Genomic DNA, 25033 nt, shown 5'->3' with positions numbered 1-25033 from the left:
GGACGTGCCTGGGACCCCTCGCTGTCTGACTCCTTCCAACCTCCTATTGGAACAGCAGTGTCTGTCTTGCCCCCATCCTGTCACTATGTTTGAGAAGGAGACTTGTGTGATTCCATGGGTCACAGCAAAACAGGTTTTTTGCCTCTGGACCTCTGGGCATGAAATCCATTCACGGGGCTCCACCCTCACAATGGAATCATCCTAATCCCACCTTACTGGGGATTCGTTTTCAACACAGGAGCTTCAGGAGGACGCAAACATTCAGCCTACAGCAAGTTCACAGTATACAACCCCATTCACACAATGCTGGAAGCCAGGCCAAAATCTCTGCTCACGGAAGCCAGCAGCACCCTTAGTGCTGGGTGAATGGTTTGGGGCGAGAGGGGCACTGGGGGCCTCCAGGGTGCTAAGGGTCTTGGCCTGAGGGCTGGTTACACGTGTGCCTACTTTGTGAAAATTCATCCATCTGTACACTCATGGATGTGTAGTTTGGGGTATATAATTCATATTTCAATAAAAAGTTAACTAAAAATCAAAATCACACACACCAAAAAAGGTTAAAAAGCAATGCACATAGTATGACCCATGCTTCTGAAAAATAACGTATGTGTATAGAAACAGGATATGCACCGACATTCATTGATTAAAAAATATTTATTGAACACGTCCTATGTGCCAACCCATAACTTATCTGGAAGACGTCTCTACAAGTGGACTACCCCATGCAGAGCCCCAGCACATGCATCGAACCTCCAGCTCTTGCGACGATCTGGGACCCCACGTCCGTGAGCTGAGCGATGAGCCGCGGGCGGGAAGGACACACGCACACATGATGCATGAACAGCCACCTTCAGAGCACAGGGTTGACAAGCACGTCCTGTGAGCTCAGGACTGGCCTGGCTGAGGAACAGTGGGCTACCAACTACCCACAGTGGACACTGGAAACACAGCCCAGGTTTCAGGACAGGCAGGGCAGTGACAATGGTGAGGGTGGGCCCCGCGGCACTGGGCGTATGGGGAGGACCCTGAAGCCCCGAGCCCGTGGGTGAGGGTGTCAACACCCCATCCTGGAGCAAGTTCATGGCTTTCTCAGGACACGCATCCATCCAGGAGCGACTCCTCGGAGTCACGTATGTCCCCCAAGATGCAGTGGACGTCCCACACAGAGCTGCTCTGTCATCTCCAGATGGGAAAGACTTTCTCCCCAACCTGAGAAAGACAAAGGAAATGAAAACAAACCAATCAGACAGCAAATCATGTCAGTTTCATTAACATGCAGTATCTCCTCTAATAATAATTTAATATTGCACAAGAGGCTGGCATTCAGATGAAGGCTTTTCTTTTAATGACAACCATTTCAACTTTCAGCATAAAGCCAAGCACAAAATGGTTAGATCAATCATTCTCTCTCCTGCATGAACCTGAGTAAGGAAGAGGATTCTCAGTGGCCTCTGTGAGCCACGAGCCACACGGCCCCGCCAGCCATGCTCACTGCAGCCTCTAACTGCAGCCCCGGCCAGGACACAGCTCCAGCACACACCCACGGTGGCCAGGGCAAGGTACACGCTGCGAGCGAGGCTGCTCTATGGCCCAGCCCTCGTCTCTCTCCGCACCTGGAGTCTCCTGGTCTCTGTTCTCACTGACCAGCCAAGTCTCAGAGGAAGAACTTACCCTCCTGCACCTCTGCTTCCTGTGAACAGGAGGGTCCACCTCCTGCCATGAGGATTAGAAAAACAACACAGACCAGCTCTGGCACGGAGTCTGCTGGGGTGGAAACAGGCACCCACCACTGTGACCACCACAGACCTGCCACCTTCCGGGACAGCATCAGAGCACAAGACTCTAGAGCCAAATATCTTACTTTCTGCAATGTAGGGTCTTGTGCAGAAGTGATGGACCAGCTCAGGGTGACAGACATGTGTCGTCTCCACACAGGGTTCCTCTGCAGCACCACTGCGCCCGTGACCACGTCTCCCACGAGGACGGGGACGGGCTCATCCATCATGAACAGCACCTGCTTCCAGTGGGTGGTGCTGCAAGACAGGGCGTGGGGTCATCTAAGCCTGCCCCCTCTGGGAGGCCATGGGACCCCCCCACCCCCACCCCGGGTCAGATGGCTGCATGGGACCCAGGTGGGTCACAACCTGGGCGGGGAGGTGGGCAGATGCAGCTGTTGGATGCTGCTCAGGTTCCCTGGTACCTGAGGCGGACAGGCCATGAGGGCATGTGGCCAGACACAGGTCGTGGCCCCTCTCTGGGTCAACCCAGCCTCCATGAGCTGGCACAGCAGTGCCCATCCAAAGCCACTGACCCCGAACTGTGATGCCCACGGTCCTGGTTCACGCAGTTAGAGAGAGATTCACACTCATGAAATCATGCCCAAAAGAAGTCATTACTTCTCTGAATTTGGCCGAGCGTGAGCAAGACAAGCACAGCATCTGGGTGAGCAGGGACACCCCAAACTCTGCAAGTTCTATGGCTTGGACCACGAGTGCCTGGTGTGGGCCCAGTCACCCAGCACTGAGGTTCTCTGTGGCTCCTTCCCTTCTGTCACTTCTCTCTGATGCACAGGAACCCCACCTCAGCCACAGTGGTGGTCTCCTTTCGCCAGCCCACATGTCCCCTCATCCCCACCCCCATACCACCTGAGTGTGGATGATCCCCACCCAACGCTCGAGTGGGAAACGTCAGGCACACACACGGGCCTGGGAGGAGGCCCGGCTGGAGTCCACTCTGGCCATTCAGCTCCTCCTCCTGCTCAACTTTCACAAAGGATGCCCAGGTCCTCCCCGGCCCAAAGGCCATAGTGGGGTCTGACCCAGGCGGCCACCACCCTCCCTAAGGCTATGCTCACTTCTGCCAACCACATGGTGCAAGCGAGTAGTAGGGTCATGTGCAGGTGAGTGGAGTCCCCACGTGAAGGCAGTGCTACAGGGGCTGCTGCGTCCAGCCCCACAGACAGACAACACAAGCTTGCATCCCCACACGCAGGAGCAGGCATGCAGCTCTGAAATGTTACTACATGAAAATCGTATCTCAGGAAATATCCACCTTCTCCAAGAGTCAGAGGCAAAGCCCCTGGAACCCTGAGCTGCAGCAGCAGTGGGGCCATGGAGAGAAGGTGGAGGCTGACCATCCAGGGCAGCAGGGGCTCCCCTACCTGTGCAGGGGCCGAGGCGACCCAGACTCCCCTCCACACACAGCCCTGCCCAGCACCCACGCACCACCCACATGCCCAGCCTCGGGCTCGGCCGGGTCTGGAGAGGTTTGGGTCCACTTCTGACATGTCGAGCTCTTTACACTCGTGACTCGGTCAGGCCTCCTGTGGCCCACAGTGGGGCGGGCTGGCACACTCACGGGTGCAGCGGGCCGGTGCTCAGCACCAGCTGTGGCTCGTCCTCCTCCAGGTTCTGAAACTGGACGCTGAACCAGGCTGTGAATCCATGCAGCGTGCCCGCCTTCTGTATGTCAAAGTGCAGTTCGCCTTTCATCGTCTGTGTTCAAGGCAACGCGTGAGAAGTGGGTGCAGGCCCTGGGCACATGGGACCCACGGGCAGTGCCCACCTCCACATGGCCATCCAAGACCTGCAACACCACCCCAGGCAGCCACATTGTCTACTTAAGTAGCTATGACACAAATCTGTAACTTGCTAATTTAGCCGAACATGTCAAAAACCCAGAGAAAGGAAACGTTACAACTTGCATTCTAAACTCAAATGCTGCAGACAATCAGAAAGATCTGGAGCAATCTAGGCCTCACTGGCCTGATTTTCTGTCCCCAAATCCAAGTGGGACACTTTCTCAATTCTCTGCACAAACAGGAAATTCCAGATTGAGTCTCTATGATCCCAAAATGAACTGAAGCCTCAGGTTCAGTCTGCACGTTGTTTTGTACTGTAAGTTCAATAAGAGGGTCCCTCCGCTTTGGAGGGACCCCTTAGAACGGGGTTGTCCAGAATCCACACATGCCATCTCATGGCCACAGATGGTAAATAAGAGAATTGTAAGAATTTTGTCATCAGTGGCAGCTAAAAAAACTGAGGAAAAAATTTTAATTCAAATCCTATCATCACACATAATTTATCTGAATTTGAACAAGCTGAGAATATGAAACATAAGTCTAAAAATAACTAAAGATGTAAAAGAGGTTAGCTATAAAGAAAATAACCTAAAAATACTAAAAACAAAATCAGAATAGATTATAAAGACCGTGGGAAAATCAAGAGGAACAAATCTACTCATTTATTTGAACGATTATGTGGGGAAGGAAGGAAGGGTCATCTCTCCTCACCTCGAGGTCGGCGACCTGCACAGTTCTCATGTCCAACTGTAATATGGTGCACGGCTCAGAGAGACAGTCGTCTGGTTTCAAAATGTGGTTATACTTGGGCTTCGAAAAAAACTCCTTAATTGCTAAAGATCTGGGAGAAAAAAGTAAGTGTTCAGCACCCGAGATGACGTAACCCCCGCCTCAGGCTGTCACGCTCCCTCCTCTGTGTTAGTAGGAATCCTAACTCACTGTCTGCAGCCCCGAGGGCAGAAGGCAGGGCCGAGGAGGCCGGCTCTGGTGGGCAGCAGCCGAGAATGGGAGCCACAGGCACATGCTTCTGTGTCCCACTCACATACCCGGAGGACACGGAAGCCATGGGAAATTACATTTCAGTGAATGGTGTGAGAGAACACGTCTCCTCCAAGGGGCCAACCAACGTCCCTGGGAAATGCACAGCCACAGTCCTCCCACGCCCAGTTCACGGTGCCCTCTTCCAGACACTGCAGGCCCTGCTCAGAGCTTCCTCTGCACTCTCTGGTCACTTTAATTACCAGACATTAATACCAGGCAACACAAGAAGCCCCCTGCCCTTTCCAGACCTTCCCTCGCTCCTGTCACATCAGTCCTGCACGAACCACAGAAACTCCCCTCTCCACCCGCTTTCGGATTTGGGTTGAGAATGTGATGATTCAACACATGAGGGAAGATTGCATACCTCTACATTGATTTTTTTTTTTTTAAGTTTTTAATAAAAAACAGAAAGGCCCAGAGGCCCCCATCTTGCTGCCAAAGCCTACCTGGTCATCTGGCAGGTGAGCAGCCATCTGTGATGAGGGGCCCTTCCCTGGCCCCAGGACAACTGCGAGGCCTCCCCTGCCTGCGTCCTGGCACCCTCAGAGGGGAGGCAGCCACATACACACATTATCCTTCTCGAAGAGGAAATGTGAGAAACGGGAGGCCCTTGTGAGGAGACCTTTTATGTCAAAACCTGAAGCTCTACCACAGGCATGACAGTAAGTCAGAAACCAGGAAAGCCACCACAGACTCTGGGGCACTGCTTTCTGTGACACAGGCCAGCAGGGACTCCACTAACACATTTTCTGACCCTTATTAAACACTCTTGGCTCTTAATGGGATCATCTGTCTGTTTTAATGGCCCAATTACCTTATGTTTCCTATCATGTTTGGGGCCTTATAAACAGGTCATTTCAATTCTGTTATCAGCTTAAAAGCCAGTAGGGCAATAGGCAGACTTCTCAGTCACGTGAACAAACTGAACTCCGAGCGGTGAGGGTTTTCTAGCCCTGCGGCCTATGTACCTGCAGGCATGGGAGCCTGACGCTCACTTGAGGGCACTGAGGTTAGGGTTCAGCCTGGGGTTCGGTCCCACAGGCCGGGAGCCTCACGCTCGCCTGAGGGCACTGACGTTAGGGTCTGGCTTAGGGTTCGTGCCCTGGAGGCCAGGAGCCCCACACTCACTTGAGAGGGCTGAGGTCGAACTCATAGGCATTGTCCCAGAAGAGCACCTTGCTCCGGTAGTCCCTGTCGGCGCTGCAGGGCACCAGGTGCAGGGCGGCTGTGGTCGGCCAGATGACCCCGTCCTCCTTCAGCCAGGCGTCCCGGGCATACAGGATGGACTCAATCATGAACTCAAACTGCGCGGAGGGAGGCACACAGGAGACGCAGTGACTGAGACGGCGTCTGTCCCCGCCGCCCCCGCCACAGCACTCACATCCCGGGGGCCGTCACGGGCAGGACGAGCTGCCAGCTCACCGTCACAACAGGGGTCACTGGGTTTAAGCCCATTGACCCACACTGCTCCTCAGAACTGGGCACGGCCAACGGTCAGGGAACTTGCCCTCTCACCCACCCTGCCCACCCAGGAGATAGCTGTCACTGTAAGTGTTTTGGGGTCTTAACTCTCAAACGGTATCACTCTGGTCTGAGGTATTCTCAGAACTTTCACCATGCTTTAAGTTGAGGAACAGCAAAGCAGGAGTGCCATGGAGGTCACGTGACCCTCATGTCAAAAGCAGCAAGCTCCCCAAGAGCCCCTCGGGGGTGTTGAATTTTGAGGATTCTTCATATGTTCAGGGTGCACACTGTACGTGTGAGGTGCAAATATTTTCTCCTAATCTTGGCCTTCTTTCATTTTCTTAACATTGTCTTTTACAGAGCACACTTTTTAATTTTGATGAAGTCCAATTTATCAAATTTTCCTTTAATAGAGTATGATTTTGGAGTCACACCTAAAAACCCTTTGACTAAGCATGAACATTTCCTATGATTTCTTCCAAAAGTTTTACAGTTTTATATTTAAGCAATTAGATATAATCAATTTTGAGTTCATTGTTCAAGATGAGGTATGAAGCTTAAAGCTGAAGCTTTTTTGGGTTTATGGTTGGCCAACTCTTCCAATTGGAGAAGGAAATGGCAACCCACTCCAGTATTCTTGCCTGGAGAATCCCATGGACAGAGGAACCTTGCGGGCTACAGTCCATGGGGTCGCAAGAGTCGGACACAACTGAGTGACTTTTACTTCACTAACTCTTCCAATATAATTTGTTGAAAAGACTGTCTTTGTTCCTCTGTTAAGAATCAGCTGACCACATTTGTAGGAATCTACTATCCATTCTGTTCCACTGACTTACATGTCTGTCACTTCATCAGGCTCACAGTCTTGACCACCACAGCTTTATACTAAAGTCAGGTAGTATAGTTCTTCCGATTTTGTTCTTCTTCTAAAAACTGTGGCATTTTCCTGATGGTTATGTGTGGCTAAGACTCTGCATTCCTAATGCAGGGGGCCCAGGTTCAATCCCTGGTCAGGGAAATAAAATCCTACATGCCAAGACAAAGATCCCCAACTAAGATCCGGCACAGCCAAACAAATATTTTTTAAAAACTGTATCAGCTATTCTAGCCTGTTTGTGCCCAGGCATGTCTGACTCTCTGTGATCCCATGGACTACAGCCTGCCAAGCTCATCTGTCCATGAAATTTTCCAGGCAATAATACTGGAGTAGATTGCCATTTTCTTCTCCAGGGCTAGTTTATTTACACTGCACATAAATTTCACAATGAGCTTATCTGTATCTACAAAAAAAAATCCTGCTTGAAGTTTTATTGGAATATTAAATCCATAGATGGACCTGGAGAGAAGGGGCATCCTTACGAGCCCGTCTCCAGCTCATGAACAATGCGTGTCGGTCAGCATCACGTGGAGTCAGTATCCAGAACTTGCACATGTTTTGCCTAGTGTCATCATTCTGGAGCCCCTGTAACTAGTCATGAACAGTGCTAGTGTATAAAAAAGCGACTGGCTTGTGTATGCTGACTTTGTATTCCATGAGCGTCTTAAACTTGCTCACTAGTCTAGGAAAGTTTTTGGAGATTCCTTGGCATTGTCTACAAAAACAATCACATTGTCTGAGAACTGGGTTTATTCCTGTGCCTTCATTCTGTTTAGCTCCCATTTCTTCCCTCTCTCTTGCAATGGTTAGATTTCCCAGGACAATGTGGAGTAGGAACAGGGGAGCATCACTTCCTGCTTCATTCCTGCCCTGGGGGAAGTGACCATTCTGTCCTAACAAGTAAAAAGCTGAACTGAAAAGTCAACAACTCTTCTAAAATCCATTAAGAGAAATTAGGCCACAGAGTAAACGGCCACCCCCAAATTGGAAAAACTGAGAGGCCTGTAAGACGGTCCCTGACTTATGATGGTTCAGCTTCATGACAGGGCAATAGGTATTCAGTAAGAACTATGCTTCGAATTTTGGTCTTTCCCCAGCTAGTGATACACAGTGCAACACACACGAGCCACACAGGCCAAACCCCCACCAGCCATGCGATCATGAGGGTGGACGGTCCACACACCGACAGCCTCTCCCTTCCAGGACAGCATTCAGTCGACTACGTGAGACAGTCAACACTCGTTTTCAACAGGCTTTGGTTACGGCTTTGCCCAACTGTAGGCAAGTGGGAGTGCTCTGAGCACGTCTAAGACAACGCTAGTCTTAGACGAGAGCTGAGGTGTTACATGCATTTTGGATTTCGGTATTTTCAACTTCTGACAGGTTTGTCAGGACGCAGCCTCACTCTAAGTCAAGGAAGAGCTGCCAGGGAATCGCAACTCACCAGAGCCGAAACATCCCTGGAACCAGAGCCAGGGAGGAAGCTGAACTGTGGCTGACAGGCTGCTGGGGATCAGTGTGGACAAGCTGAGGCCAAGACTCCAGGCAGGCCCCATCACAGGGTCCCCACAGTAAATACCAGGGAAAAGTCCCAGTGCTTCTCACAAGCTCAAAAGAAACCACTGGAAATACGCCAGAGTATTCTGTTCTTAATAGGGTCTGCCCTCAGGAGAGACTACTTAACAGAGCCTAACCAGCTGGGGAAAGAATAATATCCAACTCAAGCACCCTCCAGTGATCCTGTCCCACCTAAAAGGGAAGAAAACTTGAGAAGCACCTGTGGGGTTCACAGTCCAGAGGCCCAGGATCACTCAACACTGAGACCCCAGAGCAAGCCCCTCCATACCTCACCATCACATCTCTACAGGCCTGTTTACACAGACCCTTTATCCAGTCACCACACCTGGCTATCAGGAAAAAAACACAAGATGTATGAACAGTACAAGAGCCACGGCAAACCTTAGAACCAGATTCAGACGCAGTGAAAGAATCAGTCGCTCAGTTGTGTTAAGACTACTCATGACCCCATGGACTGCAGCCCCCCAGGCTCCTCTGTCCATGGAATTCTCCAGGCAAGAATACTGGAGTTGGTTGTCATTTCCTTCTCCAGGGGATCTTCCCAACCCAGGTCTCCTGCATTGCAAGCAGATTCTTCACCACTGAGCCACAAAGGAAGACGCAGTAAGCAACTGTAATTACCAGGCTGGGAACTTAACGACTATGATTAACATCCTAAGGGCTCTAATGGACAAAGCAGACAGCATGCAAAACAGATGGGCAACATAAACAGAGAAATGGAAATTCTTAGAAAGAACCAAAAATAAATGCTCAGGAGCAAAACAATGTAACAGAAGTGGAGGATGCCTTTGATGGGCTCAGGAGTAAGGACCCTCAGCTGAACAACAAGCCTGAGCTTGAGGAAATGAAAACAGAAACTGCCAAAGCTGAAAAGCAAAAGAAAACAGGCTGAAGAGGAGAACAAATTGAAGGGCTACAGAACAAAAGCTATAACAGACACAGAACAAAAATGCCAAGAGAAGAATGAGAGGCGGGAAGAGCAGAAACAGTTGAAAAAATGACTGAGAATTTCCCCAAATTAATGTCAACTCCGTTCACGGATCACAGCCTTGTCGTGGTGAAGGGGCTTGTGTAGCTCAATGACGCCATGAGCCATGCCACACAGGGCCACCCAAGGTGGATGGGTCATAGTGGAAAGTTCTGACAAATCGTGGTCCGCCGGAGGAGGGAACAGAAAACCACTGCAGTATTAGAACCTCACATGGTGTCTCACACTGTTTGCTGAACCCAGGGTAGGTAAGGCACGAGCACGGAGGTTGGAAGGAAACTTGAGGAGCTGCAGGAACTGCAGACATGTTTATTCTCTAATGGCAGGTGTGGTGGCAAAGAGGGGTTTCTCAGGTGGGGCTGATATATGTTTCCAGAACAAAAGTGGTCCATGACTAAGCAAGGACAACATGATGTGCATGCACAGTGCCATAAGTGATCTCCACTGCTACAAAACCATGTATTTACAAAACGTGAGACGCAAGACCCTGACCACGCCATCTTGGCTGATTTGCTCTTTCCCTACACGTGGTTAGAACCTTATGTAGGACAACTGACTGGTTCGAAACTGGGAAAGGAGTATGACAAGGCTGTATACTGTCACCCTGTTTATTTAACTTATATGCAGAGCACACCATGCAAAATGCTGCACTGCATGACTCACAAGCTGGAGTCAAGACTGCCGGGAGAAACGCCAACAACCGCCGAGACACAGAGGCTGCCACTCGCAACGGCAGAAAGTGAAGAAGAACTAGAGAGCCTCCTGATGAAAGTGAAAGAGGAGAGAGAAAAACCTGGCTTAAAACTCAGCACTCAGAAAACTAAGATCACGGCATCCAGTCTGATCACTTCACGGCAAATAGAAGAAGAAAAAGTGGAAACGGTGACAGGTTTTATTTTCTTGGGCTCCAAAATCACTGCAGACAGTGAGTGCAGCCATGAAGTGAAAAGATGCTCGCTCCTGGAAGATAAGCTATGACCAACCTAGACAGCATATTAGAAAGCAGAGACGTCACTTCACCAACAAACGTGCAAACAGTCAAAGCTATGGTTTTCCCAGTAGACATGTATGAATGTGAGAGCTGGACTATAAAGATGGCAGAGTGCCAAAGAATTGATGCTTTTGAACTGTGGTGTTGGAGAAGATTCTTGAGTCCCTTGAACAGCAAGGAAATCAAACCTGAATATCCTTTGGAAGGAGTGATGCTGAAGTTGAAGCTCCAATATGTTGGTCACCTGATGTGAAGAGCCAACTCACTGGAAAAGACCTTGATGCTGGGAAAGATTGAAGGCAGGAGGAGAAGGGGACGACAGAAGATGAGATGGTTGGATGGCACCACCGACTCAATGGACACGAGTTTGAGCAAGCTCCAGGAGATGGTGATGGGAAGCCTGGCGTGCTGCAGTCCATGGGGTCACAAAGAGTTGGACACCACCAATGTCGAACACAAGACCACAGGTCCAGGCGTGAAGAGCATACCAAGCAGGACAAATGTGTGCTGGGGGGAAGTATGAACAGGCATGTCATCTCCAAACTACAGACTCAAAAGATAAGCGTCCTGAGAGAGGCTGGGGGAAAACACCTACCTACCGAGGAACTGAGGAACAAAGATAAAATTTTACCTGAATTCTCAGAAACCTTGAAAGCAAGAAGAGAGTGGAGTGAAATATCTAATATATTTCTTGGTTTTCTGTTGTGTTTTGTTTTTAAGCCACCCTGTGCTGCATGTGGGATCTTAGTTCCCTGACCAGGGATTGAACCTGGGCCCCTGCATGGGGAGCACAGAGCCTTAACCACTGGACTGTCAGGGAAGTCCTTGTGATTAAGGATCTTTGATGTTACTACTGCAAAAGGATTAGAACTCGCTGAAGGCTCAGATGATGGTTAGCATTTTTAGGCAATAATGTGTATTTTAATTAATATATGTACATTGTTATTTTAGATATAACACTTATTGCACACCCTACATATAGGGTAAACATAACTTTATATGCACTGGGAAACCAAAGTATTTGTGTGACTTGCTTTATTGCAATATGTGCTTTATCATGGTGGTCTGGATCTGAACCTGCACTCTCTCTGAGGTCTGCCTGTAGATCAGAAACACAGATCTACATAAAGGAAAGCACTAAAAAGAGAAATAAGTGAAGATAAAACTAGAACTTTTATTTTTCCCATTCTTAATTAATCTAACAATTTAACAATTTAATCTAACAAATCTAACAATTTGTCCAAAATAATAGCAACACAGTACCTGAGCGTGTATGTGTATTTATGCTGACGTGTAACAAAACGAATGAAAATGCTCATACAAGGGACTGGAGACAGAAGTCAGAATTATTTTGTTTTCATAAAGAACTCACAATACCCATGAATCATCACAGTGTTAGATGAAAACAGACATGAATCAGCTGTAAGTATACACTGGAAACTGCGGTGCTCTGTGCTCAGTCATGACCAACTCTTTGCAACCCCCCATGGACTGTAGGATTTCCTAGGCCACAAGACTGGAGTGGGTTGCCATTTCCTTCTCCAGGGGATCTTCCCACCCCAGGGATTGAACCTGGGTCTCCTGCACAGCAGGTGGATTCTTTATCACTGAGCCACCAGGGAAGCCCTTGGAATCTGTAGGGCAACCAATTAAAAAAGGAGAGCAGAACAAGTATAACTGATACGCTGAGAAAGGAGAGAAAACGGAGTCATAAAATGCTCAATTAAAACATCAAAAGGCAGAACACCTAAATACACATGGAAAATATTAAGAGATCTGAAAAGAGAAATAGGCACAATACAATAATTGTAGGGGACTTCAATACCCCATTTTCAACATCAGATAAATCATCGAGACAGAAATCTTAAGGCTCAGTGTCATTTGCTGTCACTTTCCCAGATCTCTGCAATCTGTAAGAAGTGAGGACCAACATTCTTATTGTTCATATAAGTTAGTTCCTTACTATTTAAAACAAACCTGATTGCTGCAAACCCCAGTGGTGTCCCCCTCCCCTTCATCCATATGTCACTTCTCTGGGTTTTTACAGAGGCCAAACTTCAGACCACATTTCACTGTAACATCTTAGGTCCCAGAAAGGGGGTGGGCCGAGTGTCCAAGGAGACACAGACCTGCAGGCCCAGCTCCCACTCACCTCTCACTTGCCCCTGGAGCACAAAGAGCGAGGGAACACAGAAACCACTGTGCAGGGGGGGTGGGCAAAAGCAGCAAACTCTCCACCTCAATCCAGGTGAGACTGGGGAGGGAACCTGGGAGGGCCTGGGCTTCGGGCTGGTTACCAAAATGCAGACTGGGGGGCTACAGAGAGGAGGCAGACCAGTTGGGGGACAGACAGGCTCTGCTCGCGCTGAAAACACAGCCTAACATCACACACTGGATATTTGCAGGTTCTCATAGAGAACAGAAATTTATGTAAATCACTCACCAGAAAGATACATTCACTCTGACTTAGATTTCCCATAAAGGCATTTTTTTTTAATCCGTTAAAAATTCAAGATATTGAGCCAATGTTCACACAAGAAATCATTGACATGTCACCTTAGGAAAAAGTCAAAATTAATCATGATGTACAAATATTCCAGAGCCCAAATCAGCCACCCCAGCAGTCCCCTGGCCCCTTACCAGCAGGCAGGTGCCCATCCACTCAGACACCAGCACGTCCACCTTCTCCGGCAGCACCACATCTTCCACCTTCTGCTGAAACACGGTGATGATATCAGCAAAGCCATTTTGCACGACCAGCTGCCCCGTGTGTTGGGCCATCTCGCTGGCCTCCACCGCAAACACCTACACATGACAGAAACACCATCCGTGTGTGCCTCAGCCCACACCACGGCCAGCTGTAAACTCTCCCCGAGCCCAAGTCACCAGCAGAGTCAGAACCAACATCAGAGAAAGGAAGGCAGCGTGCTGGACGGCGGCCAGTGGATGGCCACCCCGTCCCCCTGATGGAGCCCCAGGAGGGCCTGCCTCTCACCCTGACTCCACCTTCTGCCAAAATGCAGGCACAGGGCGGCATGCAGGTGGACAGAGCCTCTGCACCCACGTGGGCCGCCCACCCCAGGGGTCCCAGGTCAGGCCCAGCGGCCTAGCTCCCATATACACAGCAACAATCCATAACCAACACAGGAGACTCCTGGCCCTCAATTGAAAACAGTCAGACTTTGAGGCCACCAGCAGCTAGTTACCAATCGAGGATCTAAGAAGTCCTGAATGCTACGTCTGGGTTCTGGTAGGGTGGGGACTAGGGCAGTCACTGCACTGCAGCTCCGCTTGTGAGTCTCATCCACCTGCCTCGGGGCCACTGAGACGGGCACCTCTGCTCGGCTCAGATGGGCTTTAAATGGCAGAGGACCGGAGCCCAGCAGGAGTCCCAGAGAGTGGTCCACCCTGACCCTAGCAGGGTCACATTTGGGGCAGGAGGACACCGTGACACCAGGAGAGCAGTCTATACAAGCTGCCCAGCCCTGACACGTGCATACACGTGTTTCTAACGTAACTGAAGCAGACGTTTCACAAAAACACCCCACCAGTTTCAGCTCCCTGTCCTGCCCTGTTCCACTCTGTGCTGTCTGCGACTCCTCAGACCCACAGCATGGCCTCTGGCGGGCTCAGCCTTCAGAAACGCGCTGCCCTTTTCACCACGCAGAGGCGGCATCACCAGACCCTGCTCAGCGGCTCACTACTCACGGCTCTGGGCTGAGCGTAGTGAGCACAGAAGAGGCTGATGATCCCAGTGCCACAGCCGACGTCCAGAACGACTTTGTCTTTCAGGGATTCTTTATTCTGCAGGATCACGCTATGGTACTTGGTGGTTCGTGGCTGGTCTGCCAACATCTCCAAGTGAAGTTTCTAGATGAAATACATGTGAAGGAAGGATCACTGCCTGTCATTAGAGTTACGCTACGCTCTAGCTTTGGACTATCAGAGCCTGACCTGACCCCCATAAAGTCCCACCACCCCACGCCTAAAAATATGTGCAAAAATCAGAAGACCAAAAATATGCCGACAAGTACAAATAAGAGTAGACAGTGAAGGGATGAGGCAGAAGCTTCTGGAACCCTTCCCATGCAGTGGGGTGCACCTCTCCAAGAGTCAGGTGAGCAAAGAAGCAGCTGTGGACCTGGCGATGGCGTGGACACGGGAGAAGTGGCCACATTCCTGACCTGATACAACATGGCCAAGATCCGCCGAGAGAGAGTGGACAAGACTGGCAGGGGCTGCGGGAGGTGATGGCACGCCACGGGGATCGAATGCATCCCCAAGGGGGCAGAGCAGGGCTCCTCCACACAGTTCAGGAAGCCACAGAGGGGGCACCCCCAGCACCGTCCCCACACACCTGCCAAGGAGACCCAGCCCAAGCAGCACTTGGAGGGTGGCGGTGTGGCGACAGGGGCTTGGCAACCCAGACAAGGTCAGCGCAAACAGGCACCTGTGTGGGCCTCGCGAGCCCATGGCTCCTCAGAGACAGACAGACAGAGGGAGACCACCAAAGTGGACTAAGTTGAGACCCGGATGTCCTGCCTGTGGGTCAGAACCAGGATACAAACCCAGGGAAGAAGCGTGGTTGCATTCACCTCAGATACAATACGCTTCAGAGCAAACAGCATCAGGTCGTGACACGGACAGCAGACGACTGAGGATGGGGGTGGTGGGGAGCCTCTACGTCAAAGCAACACAAGAATCACTGCAGCAAAAGAACATAAAGGTTCCTGTGCCTCCACAAAGAGCTTCAAAACGCACAAAGCAAAAGTCAGGAGAAATGCAACAAGAAACACAAATTCACCATCGCAGTCAGAGATTTCCATACCCTTCTCTCAGTAACTGACAGAAGTAGAAAATCCTAAGAGACACAGATGTGAACAACAGTGTGAGCTAACTTAATCCAACAGATATGAACGGCACACTTCACCCAACTATTCACAATAATACACAACAACATCTACAGATTCACCTAGAAAGGTACACAACCATGTATGATCAATGCCAGCCAATGGGGTAGGGGCAAAGGGGGAGCACAACAAAACAGTAATAAAATTAGCTTCAAAAAATAAACAGATCAGGCCATGAAAATGCTAAAAATGTAAATCAAAACCGAGATACATGTTTTTTGCCTTTAAGATGGGATGCCTTTTCAGCTGGCAGCTTTTTCTGTGAAGACCTGCAGGAAACGCACCCTCTGTGCCGCTGGGAGGCGCACACTCAGCCGACCTTCCCGGTGGGTGGCTTGGCTTGACCCACCCCAGAAAAACTCATACACACGTCCCTCAGACCCACCCAGTGGGAACCGAGCAAAGGGGAGCAGGATTCAGGTAGGAGGACATCCACAACAGCATTGCTTGGCATGATGAAAAGCAAACATGATCCTTTTAAAATCAACACACTGGAGTTACCAAAAAGAAGAGACTTTCAAACAGTACAGCTATGTGAGAAAGGTGATAACTGTATGGGGACTACTCTTTTTCTATAAATTTAAAATAAAACAGATGCAGCTTAGACTTGAAAGAAGTATCTACACTGCTGTTGGAAGAAATCTCACAGAAGAGACAGACCTCAGCTTCTCATTAACTCTTTCTTACTAGGTGGAAAACTCTAAGCATGTACACAGTGGCAGATTTTCTTTTCTTAGGCTCCAAAATCAGCGTGGATGGTGACAGCAACCATGAAATGAGAAGACGCTTCCTTCTTGGAAGGAAAGCTATGACAAACCTAGACAGCATATTAGAACATAAAGACATCACTTTGCTAACAAAGGTCCATATAGTCATGTATGGATGTGAGAGGTGGACCATAAAAAAGGCTGAGCACCAAAGAATTGATGCTATTGAACTATGGCGCTGGAGAAGACTCCTGAGAGTCCCTTGGACAGCAAGGAGATCAAACCAGTCAATACTGAAGGAAAGCAATCCTGAATGTTCACTGGAAGGACTGATGCTGAAGCTCCAGTACTTTGGCCACCTGATGTGAAGAGCTGACGCATTGTAAAAGACCCTGATGCTGGGAAAGACTGAGGGCAGGGGAAGAAGGGGACGACAGAGGATGAGATGGTTGGATAGTATGAATTTAGACATGAATTTGAGCAATAGGACGTGAACTTGGGCAAACTCCAATAGCTAGTGAGGGACAGGGAGGCCTGGGATGCTGCAGTCCATGGGGGTCACAAAGAGTTGAACGTGACTGAGAGACTGAACAACAAGCATGTACATGCATCAGTGGTTTTTCATTTACTTTAACGTTTTTAATGATCCAATATGATGGGCGCTTCCCAGGTGGCTCAGTGGTAAAGAATCTGTCTGCCAACGCAGGAGACGCAAGAGATGAGGGTAAGATCCCTGGGTCGTGAAGATCCCCTGGAGCGGAAAATGGCAACCCACTCCAGTATTCATGCCTGTGAAATCCCAAGGACAAAGCAGCCTGATGCGCTATAGCCCACGGGATCACAGAGAGCTGGACACCACTGAGCACACACACATGCACAATACATATCTAAAAACAGTACACTAAAAAGCACGCACCTGTAGATTTTACCTAACATAGTAACCACACCCACTCTGAACCCTGCCAGCACCCCAGGCCTTCCCACCTGGCCTCACCAAACATGGAACCCCTTTACCAGTAACCATCATCCAAATTCTAAGGGGAATCCAGACCCTGATCTCCAGATCCACCACTTCTATACACATTCACAAACAACACCTTTTAACATTGCCGTATGACCTTACAGAATTGAATCTACCGTATTTGTAACATTCATCATTCAAGTGTCTATTTTATTTAGTCTAAAATATAAACAGTGTTGTCTGGACCATAGGACTTTGGGTCTTTATTCACAATGGAAAAAACCAAACTAATAAGCTAGTTCCATTCCGTTCAGTCGCTCAGTCGTGTCCGACTCTTTGCGACCCCGTGGACTGTAGCCTACCAGGCTTCTCTGTCCATGGGATTCTCCAGGCAAGAGTACTGGAGTGGGTTACCATTTCCTTCTCCAGGGGATCTTCCCAACCCAGGGATCGAACCTGGGTCTCCTGCATTGGAGGCAGACGCTTTAACCTCTGAGCCACCAGGGAAGCCCTAATAAGCTAGTTACTTATAGGTAATACTATTGATTTATACAACTTTTTACATTTTATTTTTACAGTAAAATTTATTACTATTTTTTAAACACTGAGAAAAGTTTATAATTCCATTGCTCAGATAGTATCTCTAAACCAGGAGTTGGTACATTACAGCCAATCCAGTCCATCACCTGCTTTTGTATGGCCTGCAAGCCAGGATTGGCTTTTACATTTTTAAACGGTTTTTAAAAATCCAAAAACATGACACATGAAATCATATGGAAGGCAAATTTCAGTGTCTATCTGTTCCATTCTGTTCCGTAACATTTTATTGGAACGCAGACCTGCTCACTGAAATTTTTAAGGCTGCTTCAGCACTTTGATGGCAGAGCTGAGCAGCTGAGCTAAAGAAAAACATCTGCAGGCCCCACTCTGAACAGTGAGCTGAAGCCCGGAAATTATTTTTGAAGTTAGAACCTAAATTCAGAGAGTGGCAAGTGGCTCCGCCTGGCGGGGCGGGCAGGAGGCAGTACCAGGGTTCCATAGCTGCCGAAGTACTCCTCATCCTGCCAGGAGTCCTCAGGGTCCCAGTCCTCCAGCTGCTTCCCCAGGTGGTTTGCCGGGATGTACCCACAGCAGCCCGCACGCTCGCCCCACCACCAGTCCGCAGTGGTTTGTCTCAGGACGAGGATCTTTTCTCCTCTCAAAAAGCTGAGCTAGAGAAACATATATAGAAATGAAAACTAAGGAAAAACCTGCGGTTGGTATTTCAACTGTGGCTCAGTGATAAACCCCCATCACTGGTCCCAAATCACAGCAATTGCAGTAAGGAGTCAATGGGAAGGACATCAACTGACAGTTTATGAAAATCACACTAGGATCTCGAGATTTCTGTGGAAATCTACAAGAAACAAAAGCAGACCTTAACAAGAAAGATCGAACATTTTTGAACAGCTTGAATTTCTTAGAACAGAATTTCTAACAGCCCCTTCAATGTAACTCAGCTAGGAGGTAGCTGATTCAGCTGCTGGAAGCTTACGCAAAGAAATTACTATTACAAAGTAAAGAAAGCTGCATTCAAATAGATGTTTTTATTTTACACCCAATTTTCCTGAACTAAATAGGTTACAGGTAAGGGTTTCAAAGCATAAAGTGAAGCAGGTACCTCCTCCCCCACCCTATTCCTCACCCAAGGATCCTATGCATCAGGCTTGGGACCTGAATCTGTTAGGCTGGAAGGGTCACTCGCAGGTCTTCTGTTGCTGTGAAGTATCTGAATGCTTCCTTATTTAAATCTGCTGACTTCGGCAAACTTTACATCTAATCCTGCCACTGAACAAGCTGAACCCACAAAGAATAAACCCACATGGCTACCTGCGTCTCGTCGGTGGCAGAGTAGTCTGCGATGGCCACGAACTCCTCCGGGTGCACAGCCCCCTGCAGGTGCTCCTCCTCAGCCTGCGTGGTCGGGTCCTCCTCCTCCTGCTCAGAGCAAGGGAGAAAGGGAGGCGATGGGGGCAGCCTTTCCTCTCCCTTCCTCTCTCTCCATCTCTCTACATGAGTCGTCTCCACTCACTCCCATCCCATTCGGCTCCACTCTCACTGCCACTGGCCCCCCACCACCCTCTAACGTCGGCTGCCTGCTGTCCATGCAGAGCATGGAGCGGCAGGAGGTCCCCACTCCTCTCCGTGCTCATGCCACACCTGTGCCCGCACACACACACACACACACAACTCAGTTTATTTTTTTTCTATAAACATAGCTTTCTGTCAAAGACTGCACAGCCACTTTTTAAAATTTTTTTCTTTTTTCACTCACATAATACCTTGTGGAAAACCCCCCAACTGCAGAACTCTTAACTTATAATGTTCAATGGCTACTTAACATTACACAGCAGAATTCTGCCTGAGTCTTCAGTCATCCTTTACTGATGGATTTTCTCTATGTCCACAAACATCTGCGCACATTTATCCCGACACAATGACATTTTATCTCTATGGGATAGACTGACATGGCTGAAACACAGGCACAGTTTTCATTCAAACATTTGTCAGGTTCTTTCCATAAAGGGTGAGGCACTTCACCAGCAGTGCATGGAGTGACCAACCTGAGTTTTTGCAGAGTGGTATGTGTAAAGACTCCAGGAAGGGTAAACATGTGGGGAAACACTATTACACTTTTATAGACAAGACTTCTGATAGTACAGAGAAACAGTAATAATTTATTGTGGGTTTTATAACATATACAGAGGCAAAATATGTTACAACACAGCACAAAAATAGGGGCTGGTAAACGGAACTAATTTGGAGGATTCTTACATTGTGAAGAGGTAAAAAAAAAAAAAGACTGGGATAGGTGAAGGATACACAACATAACGTCTTGGGTAACCACTAGAATGATATAAAAAGGTACTGCTAAAAAGTCAATCATGGAGATAACATGGAAATACAGAAAATATTTTATTAATCTAAAAGGCAAGAATGGAGAAAAGTAAAAGGAAGAACTGTGACAAAAAGGAAACCAACAGCAAGACGTTAGACTCATTATGTTAAATGTTAATGGACTGAACACTCTAATTAAATGGCAGAAACTACCTAACAGGAAAATAAAGGACACAACCACAGGCTCTTTACAAGAGGAATACCTTAAATATATAGAGTCAGACTAGTTGAAAATTTAGATATACATGTGTCTGTGTGCCACGCAAACACTAACCATAAGAAGGCTGGTACACTTATATTAATATAAGACAAAGCAGATGCTAGGCAAGAAGTATTAATAGGTAAAAAGAGAGACTTCATAAAAGTGTCAACTAATCTAGTAAACAAATACTAACCTAAACATACGTACCAAGTAACAGAGATTCAAAATATATGAAGCAAAAAGTGATAGATCCAAATGGAAGTAACAAAAAAAAAAGACAAATCCACAATCACAGCAGAGATTTTTGAAACTCATCTCTCTCAGTAGTTGACAGAACAAATGGACAGAACATCAGACAGAATCCAGAGACGTAAGCAATACTAACGACCCATATGACCGTGATGACACCCTGATAGCTCAGTTGGTAAAGAATCCGCCTGCAACGCAGGAGACCCCTGTTCGATTCCTGGGTGGGGAAGATCCGCTGGAGAAGGGATAGGTTACCCACTTCAGTATTTTTGGGCTTCAGTATTCTTGTGGCTCAGCTAGTAACGAATCTGCCTGCAATGCGAGAGACCTGGGTTTGATCCCTAGAAGGGAAAGGTTACCCATTCCAGTATTCTGGTCTGAAGAATTCCACAGACTGTACAATCCAAGGAGTTGCAAAGAGTTGGACACAAGTGAGAAACAGGGAAAAAATAAAAATGACCCATCTGACAGTGACATCACTGGACACTACACCCCACAACTGTAGAATAAGTTAGTCTCTGAAAGTGTACTTGCAACATCCAAGGCCAAACAGTGCCTTACAATGAGACCAACATAAGGCCAAATAGGCCTTACAATGAGACCATAAAGCAGGAATGAGTAAATTTCCAAAGACTGAAATGTTGCATTTTCAGACCAAACATAAGTAAAACCAAACGTAATAACAAAAGTATAAAATTTCCCAAATGTCTGGAAATTAAGCAACATACTCTGGATAGCCCAGAAAATTTCAAATTTCCACCACTTGGGTAAATTCTAAAAAGCACACACAAACAATATCATATATTGCTCAAAGATGCCTACATAAGGTATAAAAGTATAAAAAACTGTCCAGAAACACAAAGATCAATTCATAATTCATAGTAGTGTTTACCCTTCAGATAGAAGAATGGGACTGGGGAACAGACTTTATTCATGGTTTTTTTATTCATGTATATATATATATATACTTATATTCTGAAGTAAATATGACAAAAAGCAAGTTTACATTTCTCTGTAATATGTAATTTTTTGCAGTATTATTCTATAAATACTGTCACCCTGCATATTTAACTTATATGCGGAGTACAGCATAAGAAACGCTGGGCTGGATGAAGCACAAGCTGGAATCAAGACTGCCAGGAGATATATCAATAACCTCAGATATGCAGATGATACCAACTGTTATGGCAGAAAGCGAAGAAAACTAAAGGGCCTTTTGATGAAAGTGAAAGAGGAGTGAAAAAGTTGGCTTAAAGCTCAACATTCAGAAAACTAAGATCATGGCATCTGGTCCCATCACTTCATGGGAAATAGATGGGGAAACAGTGGAAACAGTGGCTGACTTTATTTTGGGGGGCTCCAAAATCACTGCAAATGGTGACTGCAGTCATGATATAAAAAGATGCATACTCCTTGGAAGAAAAGTTATGACCAACCTATACAGCATATTAATAAGTAGAGACATCATTTTGCCAACAAAGGTCTGTCTAGTCAAGGCTATGGTTTTTCCAGTAGTCATGTATGGATGTGAGAGTTGGACTATATAGAAAGCTGAGCGCAGAAGAATTGATGCTTTTGAAATGAGGTATTGAAGAAGACTCTTGAGAGTCCCTTCGACTGCAAGGAGATCCAACCAGTCCATCGTAAAGGAAATCAGTCCTGAATATTCATTGGAAGGACTGATGCTGAAGCTGAAACTCCAGTACTTTGGCCACCTGATGTGAAGAACTGACTCATCTGAAAAGACCCTGATGCCAGGAAAGATTGAAGGTGGGAGGAGAAGGGGACAACAGAGGCTGAGATGGTTGGATGGCATCACTGACTCAATACCTTAAGTTTGAGTAAACTCTGGAAGCTGGTGATAGACAAGGAGGTCTGGTGTGCTGCAGTCCATGGGGTCGCAAAGGGTCGGACATGACTGAGTGACTGAACTGAAATGATTCTATAAATGTTCCAGTACTTTTTAATTTCTCAAAAGAAAATTAAGACATCCACAAAATTAAAACATTTTATGATAATTTTAAGAAACAGATAAGTGAAATGATCCAACTACAAATAAAATTTCTATATATAAAAACCACATGAATTTAGAACAATAATTAGAATGAAAAGAGAAAAAAAGAAATGTCAAAATTGATATCATAGACATGAAACTGTTTTTTAAAAAACATTATTTATTAGAGTATTCTGTTTTTTAATTTTACATAATCAACATTCCTTGAAATTTTAAGTGACTATTTTTTTTTTTTACTTTTAACTTGAATGATACGTGTTACAAGCAGAAAAGAAGCATAAATATACAAATCTTTTCTAATATCCAACCTGGTGTCTAACATATTCTGTCCGGGATATTTTTAACAACTAAAAAAAACCTGTGCTTGCTTCACCAGCTCAAGTGCCAAAAATGGAACCCTAGGGTCCTGGGAGGTGTTTACAATGCCCAATTCAGAATGTCCTGTGTGACCTCACAGTGCATTTCCTCTGTTCAAGCAGCCCCTGGTTAGTGGCCACCTTCCAAGGTCCAAGGAAATCACCATCACTTCGTGACTGAGTGAGCTTCACTCCCTGTAATGGTCCCAGTCTTTAAATATAAGTTCTCTAACAGCAGAACCGAAATTACCTGCAACTCACTTCTGGGGCAGTCACCTGGTGTTGCCATGGTTCCTTTGGGATCTGTACATAACTGCTGCTTTAATGTTTCATTTTTCCCTTCATTTCTATTTTTTAAAAAAGAGAGAATGAGAAAATGCTTGTTATGTTGCATCATAATGTTCACTTATCTTTTAAGGTCCATGAAAAAGGTCTTCTACCAAATGGAAGTAAATGTAAAGAATGCGAAGAATGAAGAGAAATAAAATTTATAAACACAACTCTTACAAAATCAACTGAAAAGATTTAAAATTTATGAACTCCAAACAGTGCATATTTTCATTACTAGCCTGCAAAGTGTTAACTGTTTATTGGCCAAAGCCTGTTATTTTTTGTTAGATCACTGGACAAATTTAAAACAATAAATTGATGTCAACCCTTAACTTGGAACCCTGACAACTGTGACTCCAATTAAAATTTCCTATCTGGTGCTTTAAAGTGTTTCCACTAACAGGAACCAAGGTCTGCACCTCCCAGAGACTTTTCTTTTCAGTTTCAATCTTATTTTTCCAGTGACAGTGTAACTCACATTGTGCTCTGCGATGGATGTGTGTTTTTTCAATTACACAGCAATTCCTCGTTTAAAATAAGTGCTTCACATTATCAGTCAATACCTAGTACTTGTTTTCATGACGTTTATAATTACAAATACACATACATTGCATTTTCACTGGAAACTGCACTGAGGCCAGGATGGGGCGGGGCCGGAAGATGAGGCGGGGCCAGATTGATGGATGGGGCCAGGGTGGGCGGGGCGGAATAATAGGGCGGTGCTCGGCTAAGGGGCGGGGCAGGGTTGGGGGAGACGGCCCTGAAGGGCAGGTGGCCCGCGGGCCGGAGAGAGAAATAGGTGAAGGGAGGGTGAAGGGAGGATGAAGGGAGGGGCGGGACGTGATGCGAGAGCGGAACGGGTAGTGGGGGAAGAGAATGGGACCTGCGCTCGGAAGGTGATCCCAGATGCCGACGACAGAAGGGGAAGTGGGTGTGGCTGTGGGCGTGACGGGCACTGTGGGTGTGGTTGGGGAGATAGCGGGGCAGTGAGGGTGAGGCGTCGTGGGCGTGACGCGAGGGGGCGTGCCCCGAATGGGGCGTGGCCTGGTGGGCGGGGCGCCGAGCCCGCAGTCGGGGGCTAGCAGAAGCCCGAAGGCGCGGGGAACCCGGAAAGAGAACGGCGGCCTCGGTCCGCTGGCTGACGCACACCTCGGGAGAGGACCCCCCCTGCCCTGGCATGTCCAGCTTTACGCGCGGTCCAGCCGCCCGAGCTGCCCACGGGAAACCTACCTCAGTCGCGTTTCTCCGCTGAGGTCGGCGTCCCCACCTCCGGAACGGAGTAAAAGCCAGCACCCACCAAGAACCCAAGCCACCGCCCTCTGCCCGCGCAGGCGCTCTGTGAACAGACTCCCCCCTACCCCGCCGTAGAAGGCCCCGCCCTGGAACCGGCTCCGCGAGCCTGCGCCACCGTCCTCGCCCGCCCTCTTGTCTGGAGAGCGAGCCAACGCCCTGAACTGCGCAGGCGCGGTGCGCTCGCGCGCGTCGCGGTGAAGACTCAGTCCTGGCTGGAGCTTCCTGCGCAAACTCACGTTGAGGTCCCGCCTTCGGTTGTCGCGCGAGCTCGGGCTCTGTGCTCGGGTGCCGGCTTCGTGTTCGAGCTCGCGTCCCGTGGGGCGGGGGGTCAGACGGCGGTGGGTGGGCGACGTCCTGGTCCGGAGTCAGAAACCGGCTGGGAGGGACAGAGATGGCTGATTTCTGCCGGAACAGGACCGGGAAAGCGTGCCTGTGCTTTTCTTGTAATAATTCAGTAACTTCCCAGCCACACTGTGAAGTGCAAATCCTGTGTCATTCTTTCCAGGGCAGGGGGCGGCTGGAGCTGGAAAGGTAGAAGGAGGTGGTCAAAATCCT

General features: G+C 47.9%; 1 protein-coding gene and 1 non-coding gene across 4 annotated transcripts; both read right to left on the bottom strand.

Annotated features, from left to right (window-relative positions):
- Window positions 1-635: 635 nt before the first annotated feature.
- PRMT2 (protein arginine methyltransferase 2) lies at window positions 636-24640 on the bottom strand. 3 transcript variants are annotated; one of them, XM_088834967.1, is made up of 12 exons: window positions 24416-24640; window positions 23106-23202; window positions 18967-19074; window positions 18126-18308; window positions 14228-14389; window positions 13160-13324; window positions 5750-5925; window positions 4292-4421; window positions 3358-3494; window positions 1862-2033; window positions 1672-1713; window positions 1250-1421 (listed from the first exon to the last, which is right to left on the bottom strand). In XM_088834967.1, exons 2-12 carry the CDS (start codon window positions 23142-23144, stop codon window positions 1365-1367), a joined length of 1371 nt encoding a protein of 456 aa, XP_088691093.1. In that variant the 5' UTR covers window positions 23145-23202; window positions 24416-24640; the 3' UTR covers window positions 1250-1364. The 3 variants fall into 3 exon arrangements, with proteins under 3 accessions (XP_055271896.2, XP_055271905.2, XP_088691093.1); XM_055415921.2 differs by lacking the exons at window positions 1250-1421; window positions 1672-1713 and adding an exon at window positions 636-1209 and having other exon boundaries at window positions 24416-24638; XM_055415930.2 differs by lacking the exons at window positions 1250-1421; window positions 1672-1713; window positions 18126-18308 and adding an exon at window positions 636-1209 and having other exon boundaries at window positions 24416-24638.
- On the bottom strand, window positions 17533-17604 carry TRNAW-CCA (transfer RNA tryptophan (anticodon CCA)). The gene has a single exon. It is a non-coding gene; the product is annotated as a tRNA-Trp (tRNA).
- Window positions 24641-25033: the final 393 nt, after the last annotated feature.

Source organism: Moschus berezovskii, chromosome 1 (genome assembly GCF_049115385.1).
Source record: "Moschus berezovskii isolate FMDL1 chromosome 1, NW_MosBer_1.0, whole genome shotgun sequence".
In the NCBI taxonomy this organism is placed as follows: domain Eukaryota; kingdom Metazoa; phylum Chordata; class Mammalia; order Artiodactyla; family Moschidae; genus Moschus; species Moschus berezovskii.
The sequence above is the reverse complement of the archived record's forward strand: the minus strand, read 5'-3'. Positions and strand labels throughout refer to the sequence as shown.

What these genes read in the sequence shown, in the direction of transcription:
- PRMT2 (XM_088834967.1), bottom strand. Translation starts at nt 23,144, where the DNA reads ATGGCAACACCAGGTGACTGCCCCAGAAGTGAGTTGCAG. An exon ending in TGCAGGTCGCCGACCTCGAG is followed by an intron (nt 3,495 to 4,291) that starts GTGAGGAGAGAT and finishes CCTTGAACACAG; the next exon opens with ACGATGAAAGGCGAACTGCA. An exon ending in AAGACCCTACATTGCAGAAA is followed by an intron (nt 1,714 to 1,861) that starts GTAAGATATTTG and finishes TCCTCATGGCAG; the next exon opens with GAGGTGGACCCTCCTGTTCA.